Source organism: Thamnophis sirtalis, unplaced genomic scaffold (assembly GCF_051295495.1).
Source record: "Thamnophis sirtalis isolate CommonGarterSnake01/CBP01778 unplaced genomic scaffold, rThaSir2_p1.2 scaffold_7, whole genome shotgun sequence".
NCBI lineage: Eukaryota > Metazoa > Chordata > Lepidosauria > Squamata > Natricidae > Thamnophis > Thamnophis sirtalis.
The window spans coordinates 2,061,208-2,087,700 of NW_028261387.1; the positions used below are offsets into that span (position 1 = coordinate 2,061,208).

Here is a 26,493-nt window from a genome sequence, read left to right on the forward strand (position 1 = left end):
ATTCTCCAGATGCAAACCCAGAAGGACTTTGGATACAGAAAGTCCACCCAACTTCTCAGTACATCCAATGCCTCATTTTGACTGAGCCGAGGTGGCGCAGTGGTTAAATGCAACACTGCAGGCTACTTCAGCTGACTGCAGTTCAGCTGTTCAAATCTCACCGGCTCAAGGTGGACTCAGCCTTCCATCCTTCCGAGGTGGGTAAAATGAGGACCCGGATTGTTGGGGGCAATATGCTGACTCTGTAAACCGCTTAGAGAGGGCTGAAAGCCCTATGAAGCAGTATATAAGTCTAGCTGCTATTGCTATTTTTTACTTTAACTGACATCAGACTGCCAATTATTGGAAAGTACCATCTTGAAGGCTGACTGTTCTCTCCTTCATAGTTTGGGGGGAATCCCATGTTTTGGAGAATGATTTCAGAGGATGCAGCTCAGCTATGACTTTCTAACTGCAGCTGGGAACTTAATCTTCATTCTGAATCACACAGAAGAGCAGTTATTTATAGCTACTAAACATGTGATTAAACCTCCTACACACCCTTGGATCTTATTGTATTGCTTATTAATGCAATAAAACTTGTATTAATACTCCTGTTAATAATACGTGCATGGCATTTTTAAAAGACCTCACATACCTTGTTACAACCATCTTTACCATATGCCTTCTAAGGAGAACAACATTACTAACTATATTGCTGGCAGGTGTCCAAGACAAAAAATGGATTCAACAGTGAATTGAATCAAAATATTTTTTTCCAGTTTGACTTAATGTATTATATAAATTCAGTTAACTCTTATTTATCCAGCAAACCACATTTAAAAGAATCTATGGCCTCGCATAATTTCTGCATCCAACCCAAAAGATGATTGCCTGAGAACATTTAGTACCATTTTTTAAAAAGGAATTTCTGGTTAAACTCCTGCTTTAAAGTCTGTTTGCCACCATATTATTCCACCCCTGGTTTACAAGAGTGTGCGCATTTTTATCATATTCTCAGAAATATTTTTTATCGTGTTTTCAGAAATTTTATCACTGGAGAGCTGCCTTCTATTCTAATTATATTCTAGAGGGGATCAAACATGTTAATAATCTGTTGCAGCAGAGGAACAGCGAAGAGACTCATGGCATCTCAAAGACAAGCTGAGGTTCTATCTTAGCTTCATGGATTTGCATTGATTTCAACAGATGCAATCATATTTCAGTAAAAATATTAAAGATCACCGTCAAAGGCAACATACATTGAATGCAGCTGATCCTCATTTGGCCCCCATATTTTCCCTTCCAACTCAACTTACGTGTAAGATTTTCCAGAACCAGTCTGCCCATATGCAAAAAGGCAAGCATTGTATCCTTCAAAGGCCGTTTCTAGAAGAGGCATTGCCAAGGATCGGTATATTTTTTCTTGGCTCGCATAGTTGGAGCCCTTATCAAAAGACCAGAATGAAAAGTCAAAGTTGAAACTGTATATTTGTTTTGTAGACGGATGATGAACAACAGTCTCTTGCCCTTCCATGGAAACCACTTGGAGAGATTCTTCATTTCTGTCTCTAAATAAAAACACAAAATAAATGCAATTTGCAATGAGCTAAACGCTCAACATATTAGATCTATAATAGTCGTGAAAACTTAACAATTCGCATATATCTAGCTAATGTTCTGGGAACTCCAGTGTATAAATCACATTTGGGATATGAGTTGTGAAAAGTTAAAAACTCTTATCATGATCAAGAATATCATTTTATAGTAGTTTTCACATTAGTATATTTTTTCTTTATGTGTTTTTCTTTTTCTAACCCAAATAAGAGACTAATAAATTGTACTGAGATCTTAAGGTTTTACACCATCAGAACCTTACGATTCAGATATGAAATGGCGGGTGAAATTACGTCAGCACCATCATGATGTAGTACTTACACCTGGTACCACTAAGTCCTTGACTTAGAATTCATTTAGCAACCATTCAAAGTTACAACGGCACTGGGAAAAGTGACTTATGACCGTTTTTCACACTTAGGACCGTTGCAGCATCCCCATGGTCATGTGATCAAAATTCAGATGACTCATAGTTATGATGGTTGCAAAGTTCTACAACCTTTTGCAACCTTCTGAAAGCAAAGTCAATAGGGAAGCCAAACTGATTTAACAATTGTGTTATTAAATTGACAACTCCAGTGATTCACTTAACTGTAGCAAGAAAGGTCATAAAACGGGGCAAAACTCACTTAACAAATGTCTCACTTAGTAACAGAAATTTTGGGCTCAATTGTGGTGGTAAATCAAGGACTTTCTGTATTGGAAAGTCCCATGTTTTTACTTCAGCTTCAGTCAATGAGAATCACTCAGTAACTCAGAGTAATCAGTCTCTGTCAAATCATAGGGCTGTTGCAAGGAAATATAGGAAAAATTATAATGTACGTCACCTTGAGCTCCTGAATGAAATGTGAAATATAATCTCACAAACAAGCAAATCAATAGAATAGAATCAAAATCAAAATATATGCAATAAAACCAAAATAAGTAGAACTTGATGTAATGCAACTATATATGTCCACTACACAAAAGAATACATTTAAATATTGAGTGAAAGCATATTTAATATTTAGCATCATACAACAATATAAAATAAATGTGAATTCACTAGGACATTTCAGTAGGTTTAGTATTGAACAAAATAAACCTTCAGGGGAAGGCAACGAAGGCATGGTTTTTCGGCTGCCAAATCTGCAGTGTATTATTCTGCTGGAACTGGACTTGAATCCCTAGCGTGGCACGACATAACCGCGAACGTCAAAAGCGTGCCAACAAAACCGCGGCGCTAAAACCACGATGTCAAAAGCGCGCCGACAACAGCGTGCCGACAGAAGCGTGATTTAAGTTAAGGTAAGGTTTAGGGTTAGATTTAGGGTTATTTTTAGGGTTATTTTTAGGGTTATGTTACAGCGCGCTTCTGTCGGCGCGCTGTTTTCGGCGCGCTTCAGCGCTCATTCGTCTCCGCGGTTTTGACGGTGCGGTTTTGTCACCGCGCTTTAGTCACACGCGCTTTTCTCGTACGCGCATTTGTGGTGGAACCAATCCCTAATTCTATAAAATTTTAAGGAAGGCCCCTAAACTCCTGAGGTTCAAAATAATACCCGCTAGAAATGGAAGTTATGGTGCTGGTAGGTTTGGCAGCAAATGTGTCTCCAACCTACCCAAAACTAGATTCAGGATAGGGGAAAGCAGATTAAAAAAAACAACTATGGAAGCCATCATACTACATTGCAAAAAGCTGTAGATTAACTTTGCTAGTAGACTAGCAGAACAGTGTTTCTCATTCCCAACAACTTTAACTTATATAATTTCGATTTCCAGAATTCTTTAGCCAGCAGGCTGGATGGGGAAACCTGAGAGTTGGGAGTCTACAGACCAGGGGTGGGTTTCTCGCCCCGTTCCAACCGGTTCGGTTGGAACGGGGCCGGCGGTGTCCTCGTGCACGCGTGCAGTGCACGCATGCGTACTAGCGCCTGTGCGATGCTCCAGCTGTTCCTGGAGGATCGCGCAGGCGCTGTATGCATTCTGCGCATGCGTGGAAGCGCAGAACTCATCAAAACCGGGTAAGAAACGTGGGCGGGTGGGCCCTTCGCCGTTCCCGGAAGTTACTTACTTCCGGGTTCGCCGACCAACCGGTTCGCGGGGACCGCCACGAACCGCCTGAAACCCACCCCTGCTACAGACCTTAAAAAGTTGCTGAATTTGAGAAACCCTGGACTAGGGAAAGAGACGACAGGAATAAAATTGGATAGCTCCTGTTCGTCACTAAAAGGGCGTCCATGATGATCGTAATCTTGAAAGAAGATAATGCCCCAGTACGACTACAACGACCTGTGCAAAGACTTACCTGAAGCTAAAGGGCCGCACCCTCACAGCCACAGTCACTTTGCTGTTTTCTATTTTAAAAGAATTGTCTTGAAAGGGCACATTCTGCTTTATGCTGTCTTCTTTAACTGAAGCAACTCGCTGGGCGTACGGGGTGTTTTCTTGTATCTTTCCCACTTTGCTTGGAGTGAAGCCATCGCAGCTTCTCTTTTGTGGAATTTGAAGGCATGTCATCCTATTTTTTAAGGTGGGAGTCCCGGGACACTTGGCATACCGAACAGTCGATTTAAATACTTCCGCTGTACTTTTCCTTGGTGTCTTCTGCCTTTCCAAATGTTCATTTTTAGTGACATTATTCTGCCGCTTTTCACTTCCATTTGATTTACTGAACCTTCCAGGCGTTTTTAATGCTGATGGCTTACTATTAGGAGTAGTTGTGGCTAAGCGTAACAATTGAGACATCTCATGTTGATTTTGAGAAGCAGCAGGTGTCCTGGGTTTTATGGGTGTGACATTCCCAGTAACACAACTATCAGTTGTCTTATAATTTGTCTTCCCAGTAGCCTTCATAAGTAAAATATCACTATTGTTACCCTTGGATGAAAATGGAGCATCGTTACTTTTCGGTGGCACGTATCCAGCATTTTCTGTTTTAGGTTCATAAATATTATTTGTCTTAGATTTCTCAGTTGATCTAGTTAAAATTCGGGGCTGGACGGTTAATCTTTCTTCCACCAGTGTACCATCACTGCCGTGAATTTTATCTATGTTGGATTCTCCTTTCCTCGTTGCTCTTCCTCTTTGGAGGGTCAACTTGATTTCTGATGTATATGCAGGTAAAGCACCGGGCAATTTGTTACAGGCAGAAACTACATAGGTCCTATTTATTTCTTTAGTCTGATTCAAAGGTTGTGAAAGTGAACTAGTTCTCTCGTATTCTAATACATGCGGCTTTAACTGTTGTCCAAATCCAGGCGTTGAAGAGACATTTCCTGAAGGCTGTTTTTGCAAAGACGCAACAAGCTCACTAACGTGGCTTTTCTTAGGAATGGAACCAATAGACATTAAGACTAAATACTACTAACCACAGCGGTAGAACTGAAATTATCTCATATAAAATCTGTCTGAAAAAAAAAAGAATTGGCATCAAATCTCACTTTCTATATAATGTAAACAAAATGTGTCATGATGGCATCTGCAAAAAACAAAACAGAAAAAAAAGCATTGTTATTTTCAAGTGGGAAAAAAATCAAAAATAAAGTGTGAGGATTGTAGGTGGTAGCACATGCAATCAAATAACAATTAATTAAAGCTTGTAAAATACCTCTTAAATTTCAAATAAGGCTGCACTGCTAGAAAGGGCTTATTAAAACTGGTGGCATGCATTTCTGACTAAATAATATTTATCCATCTATTTCACAGTATTTATAATCTTCCTTATTCCTAACGTAATCAAGTAGGTTACAGCAAAACTAAAGCAAAGAAAATTATAAAGCATATACAATTAATATATTGCAATTTATGAGCATTATTGAACCCAGAATTTCTGTTAAAAGCAAAGCAGATGTTAAGTGGTTAACTGAGTCACATTCAATTTTACAACCTTTTTTTTTGCCATGATTATTAATTGAATCATGTGGTCATTAAGCAAATCCAACTTCCCCCATTGAGTTTGCTTGTCTGAAGATGGCTGGGAGAATTGGAAATGATAATCACATGACCCCAGCACTCAAATTTTGATCACATGACCATGGGGAAATTGCTACGGTTATAAATCGGTTTTTTTCATTATTGCTGTAACTTCAATTACAAAATGAATGGGGGTATAAGTGAAGGACTTACCTGTGATATTTGTTTTCTTAAAAAGTCAATGATAATATTAAAGTACTGTAAGCTAATGTCCAAATTCACACTGGAGTAAGATTGTTTGGGACCCACTTACAAAATGTATCAAGGACAGGAATCTCTCTTCTAGCAGAGAAAGGATACTCCACAAAATGAGTCTTGAGTGAAAAAGTATATAGCAGACCGAGATATAAATGGGATATAAAAATGAAACTTTCAGCATATCTCAAGGACCACTCCAATGAGAGATATAAACTGGAGCGGAGAAGATGGAGTGACTATACTCAAAATAAATATGGGACTAAGAAATTCCAGATAGTTTATGACTGAAGAAATAAGGAATGATATCATCTGTTTAGAGCTAGCCTAGCAAAGAGAAGTTAAAGCTCAAATGAAAGATGAGACTAACTTTTTTTAAAGTTTATTTTAGAATAGCTTTGTTAAAGATTTATAGCCTGTATTGGTTCTGGGAAGTCGGGGTGGGGGGAGGTGGGGGGGCTGTGGGGGGAGGGGAGGGGGAGGGAGGTAAAAGTTTTTTTTCAAAATTTTCAATTAAAAAAATCAAACTTTCAATCTGCTTTTCTTTAAAAACGAAGAAAAGTGAAAAGCTTTTTTATTTCTTAAAATACAGTACTTCAAAACAGTGAATTCATTACAGCATAGCAGCAAATTATAAACTGATGGGCTGTGTGGAAAGGGGAGTTTCTGCCGATGCTATGATCAGGCTTATAAAACTTCTGTACAATTATGAAAGTTGTACATCTTTTGATCTCAATCAATCTGTTATTGGTATTATTTTTGAAAAGGCCTGAATGCTTGATCCAACAATCATAAAGTTGGTATCAAATTATAATTCCTTAGAATTCACTAAGGAGAAGGGGGGGGAAAAACACCTGACACCATTTCCAAATTAAAGAAATCCATCCTGAAGGGACTAAAAAATAATGTTTTTTCAAACTTAGCCAAGTTTAAGATGAGTGAACTTCAATTCCCAGAATTCCCCAGCCAGCCATGCAGACTGGAGAACTCTGGGAGTTGAAGTCCACACATTGAGTTTGAAAAATTGGGACAAATAGGCACTTCTGAAACTCCGGGTGTTGCTAGCTTACAACTCCCACCATCTGCAGGGAATACGGATTTGCACTGAAATTGCACTGAAGACATTTGGGTTCCCTCCAGTTCTCGAACCCGACATTAGAAGAAGCAACAACGGGGCTTCGTTTTCTCTTTGCAATATTTCTCGCATGCTTCCAAAAAAAGAGAGAGACCCGATTAAAGAAGCTGTAGAAATCTAGCAAGTCACTAATCAATAAGCAAAAGATGGGAAGGCGCATCCAGACGTGACCTTGGGCGCGTTGCTCCTTACCTGCCCGTCGACATTAAACCAACAGACGGCCATTCCAGCTGCACCTCCGACTCCCCTTTTTCGAATAAGCCGCGCTGCTTCTTATTGGTTGAGAGGATAGATGACGTCACACGCGGCTCCGAAAGCGGGGAAGACCTGGCGCGGTCAAAGAATCGCTGCTGCTCGGGCGCTACAGCGACACCTCTGGTTGTGAAGCGAAGTGCTTGAGAGTCCCTTGGAAGACAACATAACATGTAACCCTAACCCTAGGACAATAGTTAGCAATAGTTAGGCTTATATACCGCTTCATAGGGCTTTCAGCCCTCTCTAAGCGGTTTACAGAGTCAGCATATCGCCCCCAACAACAATCTGGGTCCTCATTTTACGCACCTTGGAAGGATGGAAGGCTGAGTCAACCTTGAGCCTGGTGGGATTTGAACAGCCAAACTGCTGAACTGCAGTCAGCTGAAGTAGCCTGCAGTGCTGCATTTAACCACTGCGCCACCTCGGCTCTTAGGACAGTGTTTCTCAACCTTGGCAACTTAGTTCTTGGCAATTGTGTGATTGTGTAGTTTTCACGGAACGTGCAGAATTGGTTTCCTATTGCAACCTTCTGGGATATTCCAAATTCCCAGTTTTGTCTGTTAGTCTGTAAGTCTGGGATTTCTTGATGGAAATTTTAATAACCAATGGCAGATCTGATCATTTTTAACTGCTTGTCAACTAGGTGCCCCACCACCACCAACTCTAGGCTAATATTCCCTACTTAAATTCTATGTTCAAATGAATAGACAACCTATTTAGAGGGTACTATTTTTGATTATTTAAATAGAAAAAAAGGCTAAGGAAGTAGAATTTATTCCTCCTACACCAGTGTTTCTCAACCTTGTCAACTTGAAGATGTCTGGACTTTAACTCCCAGAATTCCCCAGCCAGCGAATGCTGGCTGGGGAATTCTGGGAGTTGAAGTCCGGACATCTTCAAGTTGACAAGGTTGAGAAACACTGTCCTAGAATATTTAGCCTTGCTTAAATTGGCACGTGTGCATGTGTTTAAATTTCATTTCCTGCTGGCAACCGAGACCCAATGCTAAGTGAATCGAAGACTTGAGCCTGGTACTTGAGAGAATGTTTTTCTCTCTCTTCCGCATGTCAATGAGAAGACCTTAAAGAGTGAAAAATTAGAGCAACTGCTTTAGGTTGGCGTTTCTATTTTAACTTCTAACAGTAAAACTAAATAAAATTGCTGGTTGTGCCCGAAATCTCTGAAATGAAAAAAATATATCACTGTTTTCCATGTGCATAAGATGAAGCTTGCAACTGCGAAAGGGACATTTATTTCAGACTTTTATTTCAGATGTTTGGAAGTGTAGAAAACTGGCATATGGTCAAAGAGAAAAGTATTAATTTCTTTAAATAGCAATAGCAATAGCAGCTAGACTTATATACCGCTTCATAAGGCTTGCGGTTTACAGAGTCAGCATATCGCCCCCACAGTCTGGGTCCTCATTTCACCCACCTCGGAAGGATGGAAGGCTGAGTCAACCTTGAGCCGGTGAGATTTGAACCGCTGAACTGCAGATAACAGTCAGCTGAAGTGGCCTGTAGTACTGCACCCTAACCACTGTGCCACCTCGGCTCTTCCATACCAAAAATCTCCATACCATAGGTGTGTGTGCGTGTGTGCCCACGTGTGTCTGTGTGCTTTAACGGAATTAATTACAAATAATAAATTATCTGAGGTCCTTAAGAATCCCCTGGAAGATAACATAACATGCATTCCTAGAATATTTAGTCTTGCTTAAATTGGCATATGTGCATGTGTTTAAATTTCACTTCCTGATACATTTGTTAAGTTGTACAAAGTGGTACCTAATTCCAGCTATGGCTTCAGTTGAGTTTGTGATTGTATATCGGAGGCTAATAATTAGATAACAGGATGGATGGTGTCACCATTCAGGCACTCCTATCTAATGTCCCCTTTTCAACAATTCAACTGACCTTTTCCATTGTTTTTTCCCCTAACATGATCTTTTTCACTCCTCCAAACTTGCTTAAAAGAAAATACCTATTTTACCTATGCAGATGGTGCAACAACACTTTAAAGAATGCCAAGCTGTCTTTAAAAGGCAATGTTGGCTCTAGTGTTGCAAAGAAATGCGCTGGAATTCAGTTATTAGAAAACTCGTCCGACCTGAACCCCAGAGAGAATCTATGGGGCATTGCCAAGAGAAAGATGAGACATGAGACCAAACAATGCAGAAGAGCTGAAGGCTGCTATTGAAGCATCGTGGTCTTCCATAACATCTCAGCAGTGCCACAGGCTGATAGCTTCCATGCCACGCCACATTGAGGGAGTAATTGCTGCAAAAGGGGCCCAAACCAAGTACTGAGTACATATCCATGCTTATACTTTTCAGAGGTCCGATATTGTTCTATGTACAATCCTTCTTTTATTGAGTGCATGTAATATTCTAATTTTCTGAGATGGTGGATTTGGGGTTTTCATGAGCTGTACGCCATAATCATCACAATTATGACAAACCACAGCTTGAACTATCTTGCTTTGTATGTAATGATTCTTATCTCAAATATTAGTTTCACCTTTTAAGTTGCATTACTGAAATAAATGAACTTTTGCACAATATTCTAATTTCTCGAGTTTCACCTGTACATATGTATTTTTTCATTTAACCTGAGTTCTAAGCCCTTAATGAAATACTGTATAAAATGACCAAGGATAAGTCATTATCTCCAGTTAACAAAATTAATCTCTTACTAAAATAGCATTCTTGATACCTCATAAGCATGGAGATGGATAGCAATAGCAGATTTTTATATACCGCTTCATAGGGCTTTCAGCCCTCTCTAAGCGGTTTACAGAGAGTCAGCATATTGCCCCCAACAATCTGGGTCCTCATTTTACCCACCTCGGAAGGATGGAAGGCTGAGTCAACCCTGAGCCGGTGAGATTTGAACCGCTGAACTGCTGATCTAGCAGTCAGCTGAAGTGGCCTGCAGTACTGCACTCTACCCACTGCGCCACCACGGCTCTTAAACTATCAGCTCTCACCAAAAATTAAGCATTGGACTAAATGAAAAAAATAATTAATACCTCTCTCATTTTGAATTAATGGGACTACAAATTTATATTTTTATTGAAGCGCATCCATAGAAATGGATTAAAATTTTGCATATAAAACAAGTCGACATGAACAAATTATATTTTTTAAATATAGCTTGTTATTTTTGAGGCGTACTTTTATCATGTTTTCTAATAAGGTCCATAAGATTATCCCCCGTTACAAGCTTATTCTGGTGTTCTTTGGTCCTCAGCTGCTCTTTCCGCTTTTGGTCATGTAAATATGGAGAATTTAATAACTGGGGTGGGAGAATGGTGCCAGTTGGTTTAACGCGCTTCACCACATCCCAGAAAAGTCTCTTGCTGTTATTATTAATAAATGTAATTGCAGTTCCGTTGTGACCCAGCCGACCTGCTCTTCCAACCTAAAAAAAGGAGGAAGCAATGGTACTTAAAATCAATGATAAATGTTACAGGTAACTTATACAGACAGAGCTTGACTTACAGCCACAATTCTAATCAGAATTTTCAGTGTAAACCAGTGTGATCATAAAGCAAATCATTACACAACTGGACCTGAAAAGTGTTCGGAGACTACGATTAGTCCAGAATGCAGCCGCGCGAGCGATATTGGGTGTACCAAGGTACACCCATACTACATCTATCCTCCGCGAGCTGCACTGGCTTCCCATTGGTCTCCGAGCACGATTCAAGGTGCTGGTTATCACCTTTAAAGCCCTACATGGCCTAGGACCCAGATACCTACGAGACCGTCTTTTGCCACATACCTCCCAACGACTGATAAGATCCCACAGGGTGGGTCTTCTCCAGGTGCCTTCAGCAGGACAATGCCGGCTGGTGACGCCTCGGAGTAGGGCCTTCTCTGTTGCCGCTCCGGCCCTATGGAATGAGCGACCCCCAGAGATCCGGGCCCTACCCACCCTCATGGCCTTCCGCAAAGCTATTAAAACCTGGCTTTTCCGGCAGGCCTGGGGCTGTTGACCTTTCAATTGAGGTCCAGCCCCCCTTTGATTGGGTGTATGTTGTATGCTTCTTCTTAATTCTGTTGTGTCTCATTGTTTTAATTCTTTTTTAATATTTTTCATTTCTGTAAGCCGCCCGGAGTCCTTCGGGATTGGGCGGCCTAGAAATTCAATAAATGAAATGAAATGAATATTACAACCATTTTTTATCATAAAAATTCAAGCAAATCACTGCACTGTTAACTGAATCAGTCAGTTGTTAAATGAATCACTGGACCATTAATTAAACCTGGTTTCTTCAAATAACTTTGCTTGTTGGGAGCTAAGTGAGGTTGCAAATCACAATCACATGACAAGACGCTGCAATTGTCTTAAATGCATGCCAGTTCCCAAGCATCTGAATTGCAATCATGTGACGGTGGAGGCAGTGTAACAGTGGTAACTTCAAAGGCAGAACGTAAGTCACTTTTCTAAAGCTGTTGTTACTTCAAACCATAATTAAACAAATGGTCATAAGTCAAGAACCCCCTGTACAATATATATCTAATTACAAATAATTAAATTGACTAAAGTTTCAGTCATGGACAAAGGAACAATACAATACAGTACAATATTTATTTGATTAATGATCAGCAGAAAAATTTAAAAAATGAAAACAATGTAGCAAATAGACACAATAACTAAGCAGTTAACAAAATAAATCGCGTATGTTTTCAAGTTTTATGATCCCGTATTTTTGGCAGGATATGTAGAGTCATGGACACATCACAAAACAATGTTGTTCACTGCAGTTTAATTTAACTTTAGTAAGGAAGTTATTTAAATGAATGTACCCAAAAGTGCTTTTCAAAAAGCAATTGGACTTTCTCACTTTTTTTCTTGAAAACATTCCACTTTTACAGAATATTTTCAAGAAAAAAACTAAATCCAGTTGCCTTTTGAAAAGCACCTCTGGGACCCACTGACCTGGATGACTGAGAATCTCCATAGACTTTGAAATGAATGTTGGTTCTCTTACCTGTTTGTTCAAAATGTGCTTGGAAAAATACAATTCGTTGTTTATACCTATAGCATGATACGGAACTGTTGTGACTCAGCAGCAGTCTTCTGTGAGTCTTTTCAGGATGCAAGATTAACTATGCAGCTGGGGCTCGTTAGGGGTATACTCTGGGGATAAAAGGACGGATGGTGCCACGCCCTGGTTGCAGGAGTCAACGTTCCTTGGTTCGTTCAACATTGATTAATCATCAGTCGTGATTTATGTAAGATACACTTGGAAAAGTGCTTTGTTTTCTGTAACCCTGATTCAAGGATACACTTGGAGAAGTGCATTGAGTTGTAAGAGTTTTTGTTTGCTATTCTGTTATCTAGTCTGAGACTTTATTTATGTTATTTTTGGGCTCGTAGCCAGTTTGAGCCGAGAACTGATAAAGAGAGTTCCTTTTAAGTTTGTTTGCCTGTCGTCTGTTTAACGAGCGGAGAAGGGGGGACAGAACACGGAACATAGCTCTTTAGGCACTCTTTAAAATGTGTAACATACTCAGGAGTGAACTTCTAATTTGAAAAGTCCTTCCTCCGCAGTCCATTTTGTATCATCAAGCACTTTGTAGGTCTTTTGTGCAATAAGACTTACTTTTTTATTTAAAGATTCAATATTACACTATGCCTTTTAAATCAGAAAGTGTATTTACCTGGTGCACATATTCATCCATGCTAGATGGCATATCAAAATTCACCACCAGCTTAATATTGACAAGGTCAAGGCCACGCCCAAGCACTCCAGTACTTACTACGACTTCATATTTCCCTTGCAATAATCCCTAGCACAAGAGAAATATAATCATTATTGTCATCAAGAGAGATATACCTTTCAAAATTACAAGGGCATCAGCCAAAAAATACATTTCGAAGAAAACAGAAACAACAGATGAACAACAAGGAAAAAGAAGTGTCTATGTAATTTTATAAAGTTGAAAACATGATTCCATAGCTGCTTTAGCCAACACAATGGATCTTCAGATATATTTTGTGATATGAAAAATAACTTTCATCTAAAAGTAGACTCACTGAGGGGTCAATCTCAAACTCTCTACCTAATAGTGTACTGTGTCTAGAGGAACAGTTCTCAAATAGTTTGGTCTCAAGTTTGAGAACCCCAAAGAGCTTTGGTTTATAAGGGTTGTAGCTACTGTATCGATATTTACTATATTAGAAATTAAAACAAGAGAACTTTTGAAATATTTTGATTTTTCAGAACCTCAAGAGGTGCTCAAGCCACACTTTGGGAAAACCTTGTTTAGAGTTCTTTAATCATAGATTTAACTAGCTTTTTTAGATAGGCCCCAGATGTTTACAGACCTGTAGAATTGCAGTTCTTTCTGACTGTGATTTCTCAGCATGCATTGAGGTTGTCTGTAAACCTGTGATTTTATGAACAGCATTACTCAGAAGATCAGCACCCAATTTACATTCCACAAATACCAGTATTGGAGGCTTAAAGAGTTTCTTATCCTAAAAAAAGAGGGAGACCACAGTGAGCATAAGGTTAAAAAAAGATTAATTTATGTACCCCAAAAAGAGATAAATGGAATAGTGTGAGATTTAGTGGTGTTAAATAAAACCAAGGAAGTATCCAACTATTTTCCAGTATTACTAAGGCTGAAGTAATAATGTTTCAAATATTTTTGAATAGTTAAAAAGAATGCAAATATCCGTAATTATTTTCTATTACTATAGTTTGTAAAAATGCTTTTAACACCATGAGGATTTAAGTATTTTGACAAGAGCTGTTTAAATTCTCACAGCCCAAAGGTTATATGTTTTAGTTTCTTATGAAGGAAACATGCCACAATACAAATTCTTTTAACACTCTTATGAAAACTATGTATAGCATAGCATGATTTCTATTCAAACGTAGCAAAAATGCCTTGGAGTAGGGCATAATTCTTTGAATATTAGTTGTTACTTAATTAAAATAGCTTCCACCGTCACAGGTTCAGGCACACCTACCCACCCCCATATAAACACACATGTACACATATACATACATACATGCAGTAATATGCAAGTCTATATAACTAATAAGATTGATGCTATCAATATTTCAGCAGAGAAATTGCCCAAGAGGAATAGATTTATGGTTTTAATGGCTGCATTTCCAGAAACAAAATTGATTATAGCAATGGTTCTAGAACATCCCCCCCTCCCCAAATATCTATGGTTGACGAAAAGAAACAAAGACGTGCATTTCCATGAGGGCACTAACATTTAATATTTCAAAAAGCTTTTTCTTTTTGGAAGGCTCCTCTATCCACAAAATAATCTGGCGAATATTGGAACACGGCAGATTCTTTTCTCCGACTGTTATTTTGACTGGATTCTGCAGAAGTCGGCTCGCCAGCTGTTCAATGCTTAAAGGCATCGTGGCCGACACCAAGAGGGTCTGATGATCATTGGGAATATTTTCCAGAATTTCTAAGACCTGCTGCTGGAAGCCCATCTTTAGCATGGTATCAACCTATTTTAAACAAAAGAAATGGATTAACTAGTGTTTTCTTCTTGTTGAAGATGAGTGAAAACATTATTTTACATTTATTAGCAACATCTACCTGGGCTTTACGATCAGCATCAGAGTCCCCTCAGGGAAAAGGGCGGCCTACAAATACTAATAAAACTCTAAAAAACTCTAAGCAACTCTAAAAAACTCTAAGCATTTCCCAAACTTAACTACTTCGGTATTGTGAGAAATTCATCTCCCAGCAATAACCATGCTAGCAGATGGTTCTGAACACCGATGCCCGTAGAGAGGGAAAGAGCAGTCCTTTAGATAGTAATTGTAGTGCAAAATATATATTATAGTGGTGCTTCTTTGAGTAACAAAGACAACTTGGCTAGGAAGTACCGTGACCCGTCAAAACCGCGGTCCACTAAAGCGCGCCCGATTAAAGCGCATACCTGACGTCATCAGCAGCGCGACAAATAAAATTAAAAATAAATTAAATTAAAATTAAATTAAAGCAAGCCGATTCACATAAAGGTAAGGGTTAGGTTTAGGGTTAGGTTAAGGGTTAGGGTTAGGTTTAGGGTTACGTTAAGCGTTAGGGTTAGGGTTAGGTTAAGGGTTAGGTTTAGGGTTAGGTTAAGGGTTAGGCTTAGGGTTAGGTTTAGGGTTAGGTTTGGGGGGGGTTAGGTTTAGATTTACGCGTTAATTTTAAGTTTACTGCTCATAGCGTGCTGTTTTTGTCGCGCTGTGATGACGTCACGTACGCGCTTTCGTCGAGCGCGCTTTATTCTACCACGGTTTTGTGGTGGAACCGGAAGTACATATTCCCAGTATCTCAAATTATGTCTCTTTTCTGTCCACAGCTTCTGTCAACAATAATTATGTGGAACAGTCCAGAATGATAGGATGTTGTTTAAAATTTGGTCTATTTCAATGCCCACCAAAGTAGGTGAAAGTAACTCTTTTACACACTCATCTCTTTCTTTGCCAAGATCTTCACAGTTGTAATTTGTCACTGCTGAAACATTATCTTCAAAAATGGACAGTTGAAAAGGTTTTGAGATACTACTGAATTGTATGTCAAGCTAAGTTAATCCAAACATGCTATGTAAGTAAATCTAATCATGCATAAACTACAGTATTAAAACTGTAATATTTTGCCCACTGTGGTCTACAGTGTTTAGTTACCCTACAGAAAAAGAGTCATTTAACCATACCTCCTCAAAATAGAAGAATCATTACACTAGTGACTATCCTCACATTTTTTTAAAAAAATAATATACACTTACCTCATCAACAACAGCAATTTTAATATTATGAAGTTGAATAGAAGATTGCTTTAGAATTTCTCGGAGCCTTCCAGGTGTTGCTATGATTACCTAAAATAAAGGCAGGAAACACAAATAAATAAATTCATTGTTATTACAACTTCCAACAAACTTATTAAATCAAATATCCAAAATGAAAAAAAAATGTCTAAATTTGAAAAACAGGATTTTTTCACAGCACACGAAACATAAAATTACTTAGATTTGCTTGGAGATGGATGTACTGGTTCTGTGGAAGCAGTTGAGATATGGACCGATGTGGTTATCTGGGAAAAGTTTGGCCCTATTACTGGAGAAAAAGGGACAGATTCTTTGGACCTCTATATCTACCAGTATTTGAGATCCATGCCCTTCTTGGTTGGTACGTGACTGCATCCAAAAGTGAATACTTTTAAGAGAAAGAATGATCCTGCCTGCATTTAAGGAGGTTTAAGGTTATGGAGCTCTGAAGGGCTGCAACGGCTCCAGTTTCAACATGGAGAAGTAAAATATCTGGGAATTTCGCTGCAATAGCTATTTACTGTATTTCTCAAAGTATAAGACGCACCTTTCCCCCACGAAAAAGAGTGAAAATTTGGGTGCGTCTTATATACCGAATGTAGCCCCATCCACTTTCACCAGAGACCAAAAACACGAGGCATGGAGGCAGCGATGGTCTGTGGCAATCCCTGCAGCCTGGAACAGCTGATTGGGGGTATTCCGGCAGTCTAATCCACCCGTCGATCAGCTGTGCTGAATCAGGGTGCAATAAGTGCTGAAGCTGACCTGGCTGGTCACAGTTTGCAGCCGCAATCACATTCCGAAAGCACACACAAGTAACTGATTCAGCAGGATTCAAAATAATCATAATAATATACAATACATTACCAAAAGCAGGGTTTCCAAGGTAGCAGTCAATACAAGCAAAACACAAGCAGTTTCACTTTCAGTTCTCAGCTAAGCCAGGCTCCTTCCTGTCTCCTTGTTGCTCACATGGCAAGTACTGTTTCCGAGTCCAATTAGTCCTCATTGGCTGACTTAGTTCCTATCCCTATTCATTGGCTCACCTTGTTAACATAACGTGATTTACCTTAACGTTTTGCTTCAGGCGATGAAGCTGGGGCGGCAAAGGCAATCCTCCAACCAGAAGAACGGTTCTCATATTCGGCAGACCAGTCATGAGCTCTTTAGCTTGCTTCTCTATCTGTATAGCCAATTCTCTCGTTGGCGTCAGAATAAGAGCAGACAAAGTGTCAGTCTTAAAAAGCAAGAAAAAACCAAATAATAGGTTACTGATTTTTCCTTTGATTAAAAATGTCAGAAAAAGAAAACATGAGAGGAGTTAATTTATATCAAACCAACTCAATACCATCACTACATCCATAGTTAATCTTGCAATGTCAGTAGTCATACCATGTATAACACAGGGGTGGGTTTCTCGCCCCGTTCCAACCGGTTCGGTTGGAACGGGGCCCGCGGTGTCCTCATGCACGCACGCAGTGCACGCATGCGTACTAGCGCCTGTGCGATGCTCCAGCAGCTCCTGGAGGATCGTGCAGGCGCTGTATGCGTTCTGCACATGCGTGGAAGCGCAGAACTCGTCAAAACCGGGTATGAAACGCGGGCGGGCGGGCAGATAATTCGGCGTTCCCGGAAGTTACTTACTTCCGGGTTCGCCGACCAACCGGTTCGTGGGGACCGCCGCGAACCGCCTGAAACCCACCCCTGGTATAACATATTGCAGCAGTATACACCACTACACCAATATTCTGCCTGAAGTGCAGAAGTGAGAGCAAGTGGAAGGAAGGGAGTCATTCGAAGATGGGAAGGAAGATTTTGCTTATTCTTTCATTGTAATCATTCTGCTCCAGTCTTCAGACTTATTAACATTTAAATTGCCCAAGTATGAATTTCTTCCACAAAAACATACTCAGATGAACATCACAAATATAATCACATATTTTAAGTGAGATGACAGAAAGGCAAAACCTATTTTATTTTATTTTTTAAAAAGTTTACATGTATAGTTTCTCCGGAAAACAACAAAGTTTGAGATCTCAAAGGTTGGGCCTCCTCCGGGTGCTGTCAACCGGACAATGCCGGCTGGCGGCCCCTCGGGGGAGGGCCTTCTCTGTAGCTGCGCCGGCCCTGTGGAACGATCTACCCGTAGAGATCCGGACCCTTCCCACTCTCCCGGCCTTCCGAAAAGCTACCAAAACCTGGCTGTTCCGGCAGGCCTGGGGCTCTTGATTAATGTCCAGCCCCACGTAGACAGAATGGATGGTATGTAATTTTAAAAACTATATTTTTATTCTTAATTTTTTAAAATGTTTTTTTTGGTTCCACCACAAAACCGCGGTAGACTAAAGCACGCTCGACGAAAGCGCGTATGTGACGTCATCACAGCGCGATGAAAACAGCACGCTGTGAGCGGTAAACTTAAAATTAACGCGTAAATCTAAACCTAACCCCCCCAAACCTAACCCTAAACCTAACCCTAAGCCTAACCCTTAACCTAACGCTAAACCTAACCCTAAACGTAACCCTATACCTAACCCTTAACCTAACGCTAACCCTAACGCTAACCCTTAACCTAACCCTAAACCTAACCCTTAACCTAACCCTAACCCTAACCCTTACCTTTATGTGAATCGGCTTGCTTTAAAAGCGCTTTTTAAAGCGCCCTTTTTTCTCCGCGGTCGTATTTGTCGCGCTGCTGATGACGTCACATACGCGCTTTCGTTGAGCGCACTTTAGTCTACCGCGGTTTTGACGGGTCATGGTTTTTTTATCTTGCTCTGTAAGCCGCCCAGAGTCCCATGGGATTGGGCGGCATACAAATTCTATTAAATTTCAAATTTCAAAAACCTTATGCGGAATTTCTCAAATGCCTTGGAATGCTCTGAACAATTCTTCTCAATAAACGTGGGTCCTCTCAATGAACAAAAGGTTACCTCTTCTGAAGCTTTCATTATAACAGGAAGCAGGAAAGCTGCAGTTTTCCCGGAGCCGGTGTCTGCAGTGGCCACAATATCCCTGCCCTGTAGCCCAACTGGAATCATCTGCATCTGGACAGGGGTTGGGACTTCATAGCCGGCTTTTTTAAAATTGCTGCTGAGAATTTCCGGGAAGCCACAATGTTCAAACTCAACAATGGGTCTTGCGACTCCTTGCCCTTCGACAGCGATGCCCAGCTGCTGTTTTAAGCCTTCGATCTGCTCCTCCTCAAGGCTTAACAGGAATTCATTCTCTTCGTACGCATAAGCGGCTTCAGGTAAGGTGGGATGAGAGACGGCTTGCTCACTCTTAGTAGGCTTTGAGATTTCCTCCTCTCCTTTGAATTGTAGAAGGTGCTTGGCCTTACATTCCAAACTGCATACATCTTCATCAGTCTTGTCACAGATGTACTCCCCATACCGGCCACAGACCACGCATACAGGTTCCCCAGCTTGTGGCCAGCGCTGAGTTTTACTGAAAGATTTTATGGGTTCCTCTGTATCACAAGAGTCCTGGTTGTTTTCTGACCCTGATTCAGTAAGGGCCAGAGTTGAATCTGAAAATATCTGTGGCGCACTGTGTCCTTCTGTTGATTTCAATGCATCAGTCTCAACCGTTGCTGCATTTATGATGTCAGACCTGGAATCTCCAAGTTCTGTAGGCTTTTCCGATGCAGATTCATTGTGGGAAGATTTGGGGGTTTTCGCGACACAACACTCCTCATCAACAGCATTCCTCTTGACCTTGAGAGATCTGGGAACAAACATTCTTCAACAACCTATCCTGAAAATACACAATCATTAGAACTGTCAACCTTCTGACACATTAACATTTCCACATGATCCAGCAAGGGCAACAGGAAGCTCAAAGAACAGATTATTCTCCATTTGTAAAGGAGCAAGTTTATTTGAATTGGAATCATATAAGCTGTGGTGAGAGTCTATTAATTTTATCACCTGGAATCATGGATCATTTTACAGCATTTCAAGCAGGTCAATGTACTAATTTTTTTTAAATGTAGCGTGTAATTAAGAGAGCAACACACAGATCAAAGCAATAAAACGGCAAAGCAGTCATGCCATAATAGCAATAGCATTTAGACTTATATACCGCTTCATTCTGCTTTGCATTTTCCAACCTTGGGCAACTTTAAAGACTTGTGGACTTCAACTCCCAGAGTTCCTCAGCCAGCAAAGCTGGCTGAGGAATTCTGGGAGTTGAAGTCCACAAGTCTTAAAGTTGCCCAAGGTTGGAGACCGCTGTGTTAAAGCACTCTAAGCGGTTTACAGAGACCCCTCCCCCCAACAATCAACTAGGCGAAGATATTTACTTTCAATTTAAAAATAGCTCCCGACTTTTAACAGTTCAAAAATCGTTGCCAACTTACTGCAAATCAGCCCTTGGACCTGCCATCAATAGATCTCCAGCGATTCTCCCACTGGATCCGATGCTCTCTCTAGCACATGACCGCAGATATAGACAAAGCAACCCAAAACAACACAAAAGGCAGCATGCACGCAAAGGGGGAGCGGGGGGCGTTTGCAATAACAGCCACCGACGCCCCAAGTTTCCCCGTGCAAAACGATTCAGGCTTCCTTAATCACCCTACCACAAAGTCAGTCCTCCAGCGCACAGGAGACCGGCTCCTCTCTACGCTTCCTGCAACGCTTAACCTGCCGTTCTAGCCATCGTCACGGCGCCTCGGATTCTCCGAGGTAGAACGAAAAAAAAAAAGAGAGAAGCTGTTGTTTCCGGGCCTTCGTTTCCGGTTCCTCTTGGAAACGCGGGCTGCGTCTTGAGCGACCGCCGGCGCGTTGCAGATGACGTCCGCATAAAATGGCGGACGCGTCTTTTTAAGCAGCCCGAGGTTTCCTTGGAAACCAACCGCCCGTTTGCAAACCGAAGGCCCGTTTTGTTCTCTGCAAAAGCCCGCTAATTCCCTTGACTTTTTTCCGAAGCGACTGCTGGTGCTGCATGAAATGGAAAGCTAGCCAGAAGATCAAAGTTTACTATCTGTTGCTCCTCATCGTTTGAAGTTTTGCAACCCAAATAGTTCCTAACAAAAGTGGGGGGGGGGGGGGAGAAGAGAGGATAAAGCGATTGTTGGCTCCAATCGCCCCTTTCATGAGCGTTTCGTTTTATTACTCATCGTTCCCCACCACTAAGTGACATTTAGCTTTCTGAAGTCCCCTGGGGGGGGGACAAAGGCTCCTTTGTTCTCCCAAATAACAAAGTAACAGAGTTGGAAGGGACCTTTCCTAGTCCACGCCACTGCACAAGCAGGAGGCCCTGTCACTGATGCACATAGAACGATTGATTCCCTACAATAAGTTTGCATGCAGTTTAATTTGATGCACACAAAACGATTCCCTAAAATAAGTTTGCATGCAGTTTAATTTGATGCACACAAAAAGATTGATTCCCTAAAATAAGTTTGCATGCAGTTTAATTTGATGCACCCCAAAAGATCGATTCCCTAAAATAAGTTTAATTTGATGCACACAAAACGATTCCCTAAAATAAGTTTGCATGCAGTTTAATTTGATGCACCCCAAAAGATCGATTCCCTAAAATAAGTTTAATTTGATGCACACAAAAAGATTGATTCCCTAAAACAAGTTTGCATGCAGTTTAATTTGATGCACCCAAAAAGATTGATTCCCTAAAATAAGTTTAATTTGATGCACACAGAAAGATTGATTCCCTAAAACAAGTTTGCATGCAGTTTAATTTGATGCACCCAAAAAGATTGATTCCCTAAAATAAGTTTAATTTGATGCACACAGAAAGATTGATTCCCTAAAATAAGTTTGCATGCAGTTTAATTTGATGCACGCAAAAAGATTGATTCCCTAAAACAAGTTTGCATGCAGTTTAATTTGATGTACCCAAAAAGATTGATTCCCTAAAATAAGTTTAATTTGATGCACACAAAAAGATTGATTCCCTAAAACAAGTTTGCATGCAGTTTAATTTGATGCACACAAAACGATTGATTCCCTAAAATAAGTTTGCATGCAGTTTAATTTGATGCACACAAAAAGATTGATTCCTTAAAATAAGTTTAATTTGATGCACACAAAAAGATTGATTCCCTAAAACAAGTTTGCATGCAGTTTAATTTGACCCCCATATCCCATGTCCGCTGTCGCTCAACTGTTTATAGAGCCTTGCCTCTTTGATGGGGAAAACAGAAGGAGCATCACTCAGGAAATAAGACAAGGTGACTGTTCTGATCCAAACGCTCTTCTCAGACAGAAACTTTGCACAAAAGTACAAGCAGATCAGATTTATTATCAGGCATTCTCAAATCAGTACTTTACAGTCATGAAGAGATTCTTCTGACTGATCCTAATCTGTCCCATTTATGGGGAAAAAAACGGTGGAATTACTTCCATTGTGAGAAGTAGGCAGTAAACTCCCAATGGCCCCTCAGAAACACAGGAATACGTGACATAAAACTACATTTCCCAGAAGGCAAGACAGTCTTACCCAAGAGGCAGTCCCTTCAAGAAACAGTAATTAATTCCTAAACTAACTTAAAACAGTCTTTAATTCCTAGACTAATAATAATACCCCTTAAACAGCACAGGAGCAGAGATATGCATGTGTGGAAGACAGAGACTTCAAACAGCAGAAGAGAGTAATAAATTTTGAAGGTTGTTTTTCCTATCTCAAACAAAACAATGCAAAGTATATATTGCGACTGGTCTAAATGGATCAGGCTGACCAATTTGGTTTTAAAATCGATTGGTCTTTCCAGTCAATGGGCTGCGCCACTAAAATCAGTGAGATCTGCCAAATTCAGTCCTGTTGATTTCAAGGGACAATGCACGCAGTTTTAGTGATTGGTTTGGTACAGTGTTTTTCAACCTTGGCAACTTGAAGTCCACAGGACTTCAAGTTGCCAAGGTTGAGAAACACTGGTTTGGTAGCTTCCTAGAGACATTTGTGTGGCCTGAGTGCAGGTCATAAAGGTGGATGAGCAGGTGTCCTTTGATAGGAGGAGAAGACAGCCTGGTCATCTCCTGGGGCTTTATGACTTCATCCCTGCAGGCTAAAGTGTCAGTTACTGCCAGTTATGAGTTACCAGTGCGAAGATGCCTTCCTGGAGGTCAGTTGCTCTTCGATGGAGCTCTTGGAAGCTTCCCTCCTTTGTGGCCAGCTCTCAGAGGGGTAAGTGAAATTGAGTTAGGTTTAAGGTAGGGGTGAGGGTGAGATTGCTAGGAGATTAATGAGAGTGAGAGTGAAAGAGGGAGGACAGGCTAAGAGGGAGTGTGAGTTGAGGGTCAGGATCAGGAGAAGGATGACAGGAAGGATAATAGCAATAGCAATAGCAGTTAGAATTATATACCGCTTCATAGGGCTTTCAGCCCTCTCTAAGCGGTTTACAGAGTCAGCAACTTGCCCCCACAGTCTGGGTCCTCATTTCACCCAGCTCGGAAGGATGGAAGGATGAGTCAACCGTGAGCCGGTGAGATTTGAACCGCCGAACTGCAGTCAGCTGAAGTAGCCTGCAGTGCTGCATTTAACCACTGTGCCACCTCGGCTAATGGATTTAGGGAATGGGAGGAAGAAAAAGCAAGAAGGTGGGAGAGGAGCAGGGAAGGGGGAAAAGGAGATGGGGAAGGGGAGGGGACAAAAAGATGGAGTAGGATGGATAGCAGAGGGGGGGGGATACAACAGGGAAGGAAGGGAAGAGAGGAAAGAGAAGGGAAAGAGGAGGGGGGTGAAGAAGTGGAGTGGACCCAGTAGGAAAAAATAGGGAGGGGGGGCAGGGCAGGTAAAGGAGAGAGAGTAGTCATAAATAGGCGGGGGGGGGGGTTAATGCCTTTATGACTTCATCCATGCAGGCTATTATGTGAGGTAAGGGAGAGGGAGGGAGAGGAAGGGGGAAGAGAGGAGAGGGGAAGAGGAAGGGTTGAGGATGAAGAGGTAAGGCAGAGGAGAAGGAGCAGGTAGGAAGAGGGGGGAAATATACTGAATTTAAGACTTCATCCATGCAAGTTATTATCAGAAGTAAGGGAAAGGGATGAGAGGGGGAGAGGCAGGAAGGGCAGGGGGATAGGAAGGAAAGAGGACAAAGTTGTACAATGGGCTAGGGAGAAGATGGAGGAAAGGGGGAAGGGGATGGGACAGGGAAAAGAAGGTTGGGTAGAAACATGGATGGGGGGGCGGATTTTAATGTTTTCATGACTTCATCCATGCAGGTTACCAGAGGGAAGGGAGAGGGAGGGGGAGGGAAATTAAGAGGAGAGGAAAGGGAGCGGGTAAAGAGAAGGAGTGGGACAAGGAGGAAATACTTCTGCAAATCTTGAGAGTTTTACAAAAACTTTTTAATAACTTGGTTTTTGGAGATGTGTGCCACTTGGACGACATAAGTATTCAAATTCAGGAAGGATAAAATGGGAATCTTGACACCATGAAGACCATTCAGTTTATTACTGCATAAGACTGAACTGTGATCTATTGACCTGGATGGTGATGATGATGATGATGATGATGATGATGATGATGATGATGATGATGATGTGTCCTATCTCAACATAGAAACTGTCTTGCTGTTTGGCTTTGCTGATCACATGTTCTAAGTGGTTGTTGCTATATGTATGTTGTAAAGTCTAATAAACAAGAACTTAGTTCTTGGCAATTGTTAGATTGTGTAGTTTTCACGGAACATGCAGAATTGGTTTCCTATTGCAACCTTCTAGGATATTCCAAATTCCCAGTTTTGTCTGTTAGTCTGTAAATCTGGGATTTCTTGATGGAAATTTTAATAACCAATAGCAGATCTGATCATTTTTAACTGCTTGTCAACTAGGTGTCCCCCCACCAACCCTAGGCTAATATTCCCTACTTAAATTCTATTTACAAATGAATAGACAACCTATTTAGAGGGTACTATTTTTGATTACTTAAATAGAAAAAAGGCTAAGGAAGTAGAATTTATTCCTCCTACATCAGTGTTTCTCAACTTTGTCAACTTGAAGATGTCTGGACTTCAACTCCCAGAATTCCCCAGCCAGCGAATTCTGGGAGTTGAAGTCCAGACATCTTCAAGTTGACAAGGTTGAGAAACACTGTCCTACACCATTTTTAGCTATTGTATCTCAAATCAGTCTATCGTGCTCTCGGGTTTCAGTGCTAAGAGCTGAGCATTGCACGTCCTGGATGTCTCGAAGCCTTTAAAGAACAGTTGCAGAATATCTGAGAATATCCAGATTCCTCTTCATTTTTTGCACATCATAAATATATGATGCCTATATTAAGGTATCCTGAAGCCACATTGTTGGAGTGCCCTGGGTTTAGGTTCTGGGGTGACTTCCATGCCTTCTCCCCCAAAATTAATAATTGGCAGGCACTTTTGAAACCTCCTCTTCATTCAGTCCTTTGTATGCTGCAATCTTCATTCAAGAAAGAGCAGTCCAGATAAAGTATTACATGCATGATTATTATTTTTCTAATAGAGGGGAGGGACTATGTAGAGTCTAATGGATGAATCTTACAAAGTGATAGAATTATACTAACATGTACAACTTTCTAGATACACAGGATTTCTTCAACTTAGAACTGGTTTCTGTAAAAATCAAATCTTTAAATATAATTCTTGCTGGTATAGAAAGCTAGTTATCACTTTATGTGGTTCATGCATGTGGGGAAATAGGCTGGTTGTTGCCATGGGAACCCACACTTCTTGTAATGAGTCAGTTAAAGGTGCTATATTTCACTCTTTATATATATTTTAACCATGTTTCTATCTTGAGTTGTTGAACAGCAGCAGCTGTAAACAAACTGTACATCTTCCTCCATCCTCCAGTTTCTTATCTTTAAGAAGCATATGGTTCTCTCTAACTTAATTTGAAAAAAAGCCAATAGGGAAAGTTTTCTATATACTAAAAAATAACAATTAACATACTAACTATAGATATAGCAGCATTCTAATTTTTGATACTTTGCATATGTCACACAGTATGTTAGATATCACATTTAATGCTTATTTGATGTTCCCTTCTTAACTGCAATTGTTCATTCAGTCTTTGGCAAAGTGAGAGATGAAAGAAAAAAGGAAAAAGGGAGAGAGAGAGACAAAAGGAAGGAGAGAGAGAGAGAGAACACATGGCCGGCAAGCCACTCCCACCAGGTCATATGGCCTGCAGGCCACTTCCACAAAAGAGGCCACACCCACAGAGTAGGTTTGAAAAAAATTTGAAACCCACCACTGGATTAGACACTTGAGGAATTTGTCTCCGGTGCATAAACTCTCAGTGTACATACAACAACGGTGATAGATCATTTTCATAGTCACTGTAAAAATACATCCATCAGAAAACATTAGATACAGCACCACTTAGTGATAGTCATGGATATTAAATAAGCAATCAACATAAATCATACTAGGATACTAAGTAAACAATATAAATCATAAGATTCAAGCAATAAAGTCATAGTCTTAAGATGATAAGGAGATGGGCAAATAGGGAAGAGGAGAATAAGGATGGTAATATTGCCTTTCGAGATAGTTTGGCAGTATTGTGGGAATTAGTTGTTTAGCAGAGTGATGGCATGGGGAAAAAA

The 26,493-nt window shown here is 40.6% G+C and overlaps 2 protein-coding genes across 3 annotated transcripts in view; both read right to left on the reverse strand.

Annotated features, from left to right (window-relative positions):
• Positions 1-4,923, reverse strand: part of KIF14 (kinesin family member 14) — a 45,491-nt gene extending 40,568 nt beyond the window's left edge. Inside the window, exons 1-2 of the mRNA XM_087720774.1 lie at positions 3,881-4,923; positions 1,299-1,550 (exon numbers count right to left, since the gene is read on the reverse strand). Of these exons, the coding sequence (XP_087576900.1) occupies positions 1,299-1,550; positions 3,881-4,923 (1,295 nt within the window). The remainder of the gene's footprint in view (positions 1-1,298; positions 1,551-3,880) is intronic.
• A 5,246-nt stretch (positions 4,924-10,169) lies between these two features.
• DDX59 (DEAD-box helicase 59) lies at positions 10,170-20,585 on the reverse strand. 2 transcript variants are annotated; one of them, XM_087719194.1, is made up of 8 exons: positions 20,306-20,584; positions 18,876-19,696; positions 17,012-17,179; positions 15,904-15,993; positions 14,378-14,629; positions 13,471-13,623; positions 12,804-12,932; positions 10,170-10,554 (listed from the first exon to the last, which is right to left on the reverse strand). In XM_087719194.1, exons 2-8 carry the CDS (start codon positions 19,683-19,685, stop codon positions 10,291-10,293), a joined length of 1,866 nt encoding a protein of 621 aa, XP_087575320.1. In that variant the 5' UTR covers positions 19,686-19,696; positions 20,306-20,584; the 3' UTR covers positions 10,170-10,290. The 2 variants fall into 2 exon arrangements, with proteins under 2 accessions (XP_087575320.1, XP_087575321.1); XM_087719195.1 differs by lacking the exon at positions 15,904-15,993 and having other exon boundaries at positions 20,306-20,585.
• Between the last annotated feature and the right edge of the window lie 5,908 nt (positions 20,586-26,493).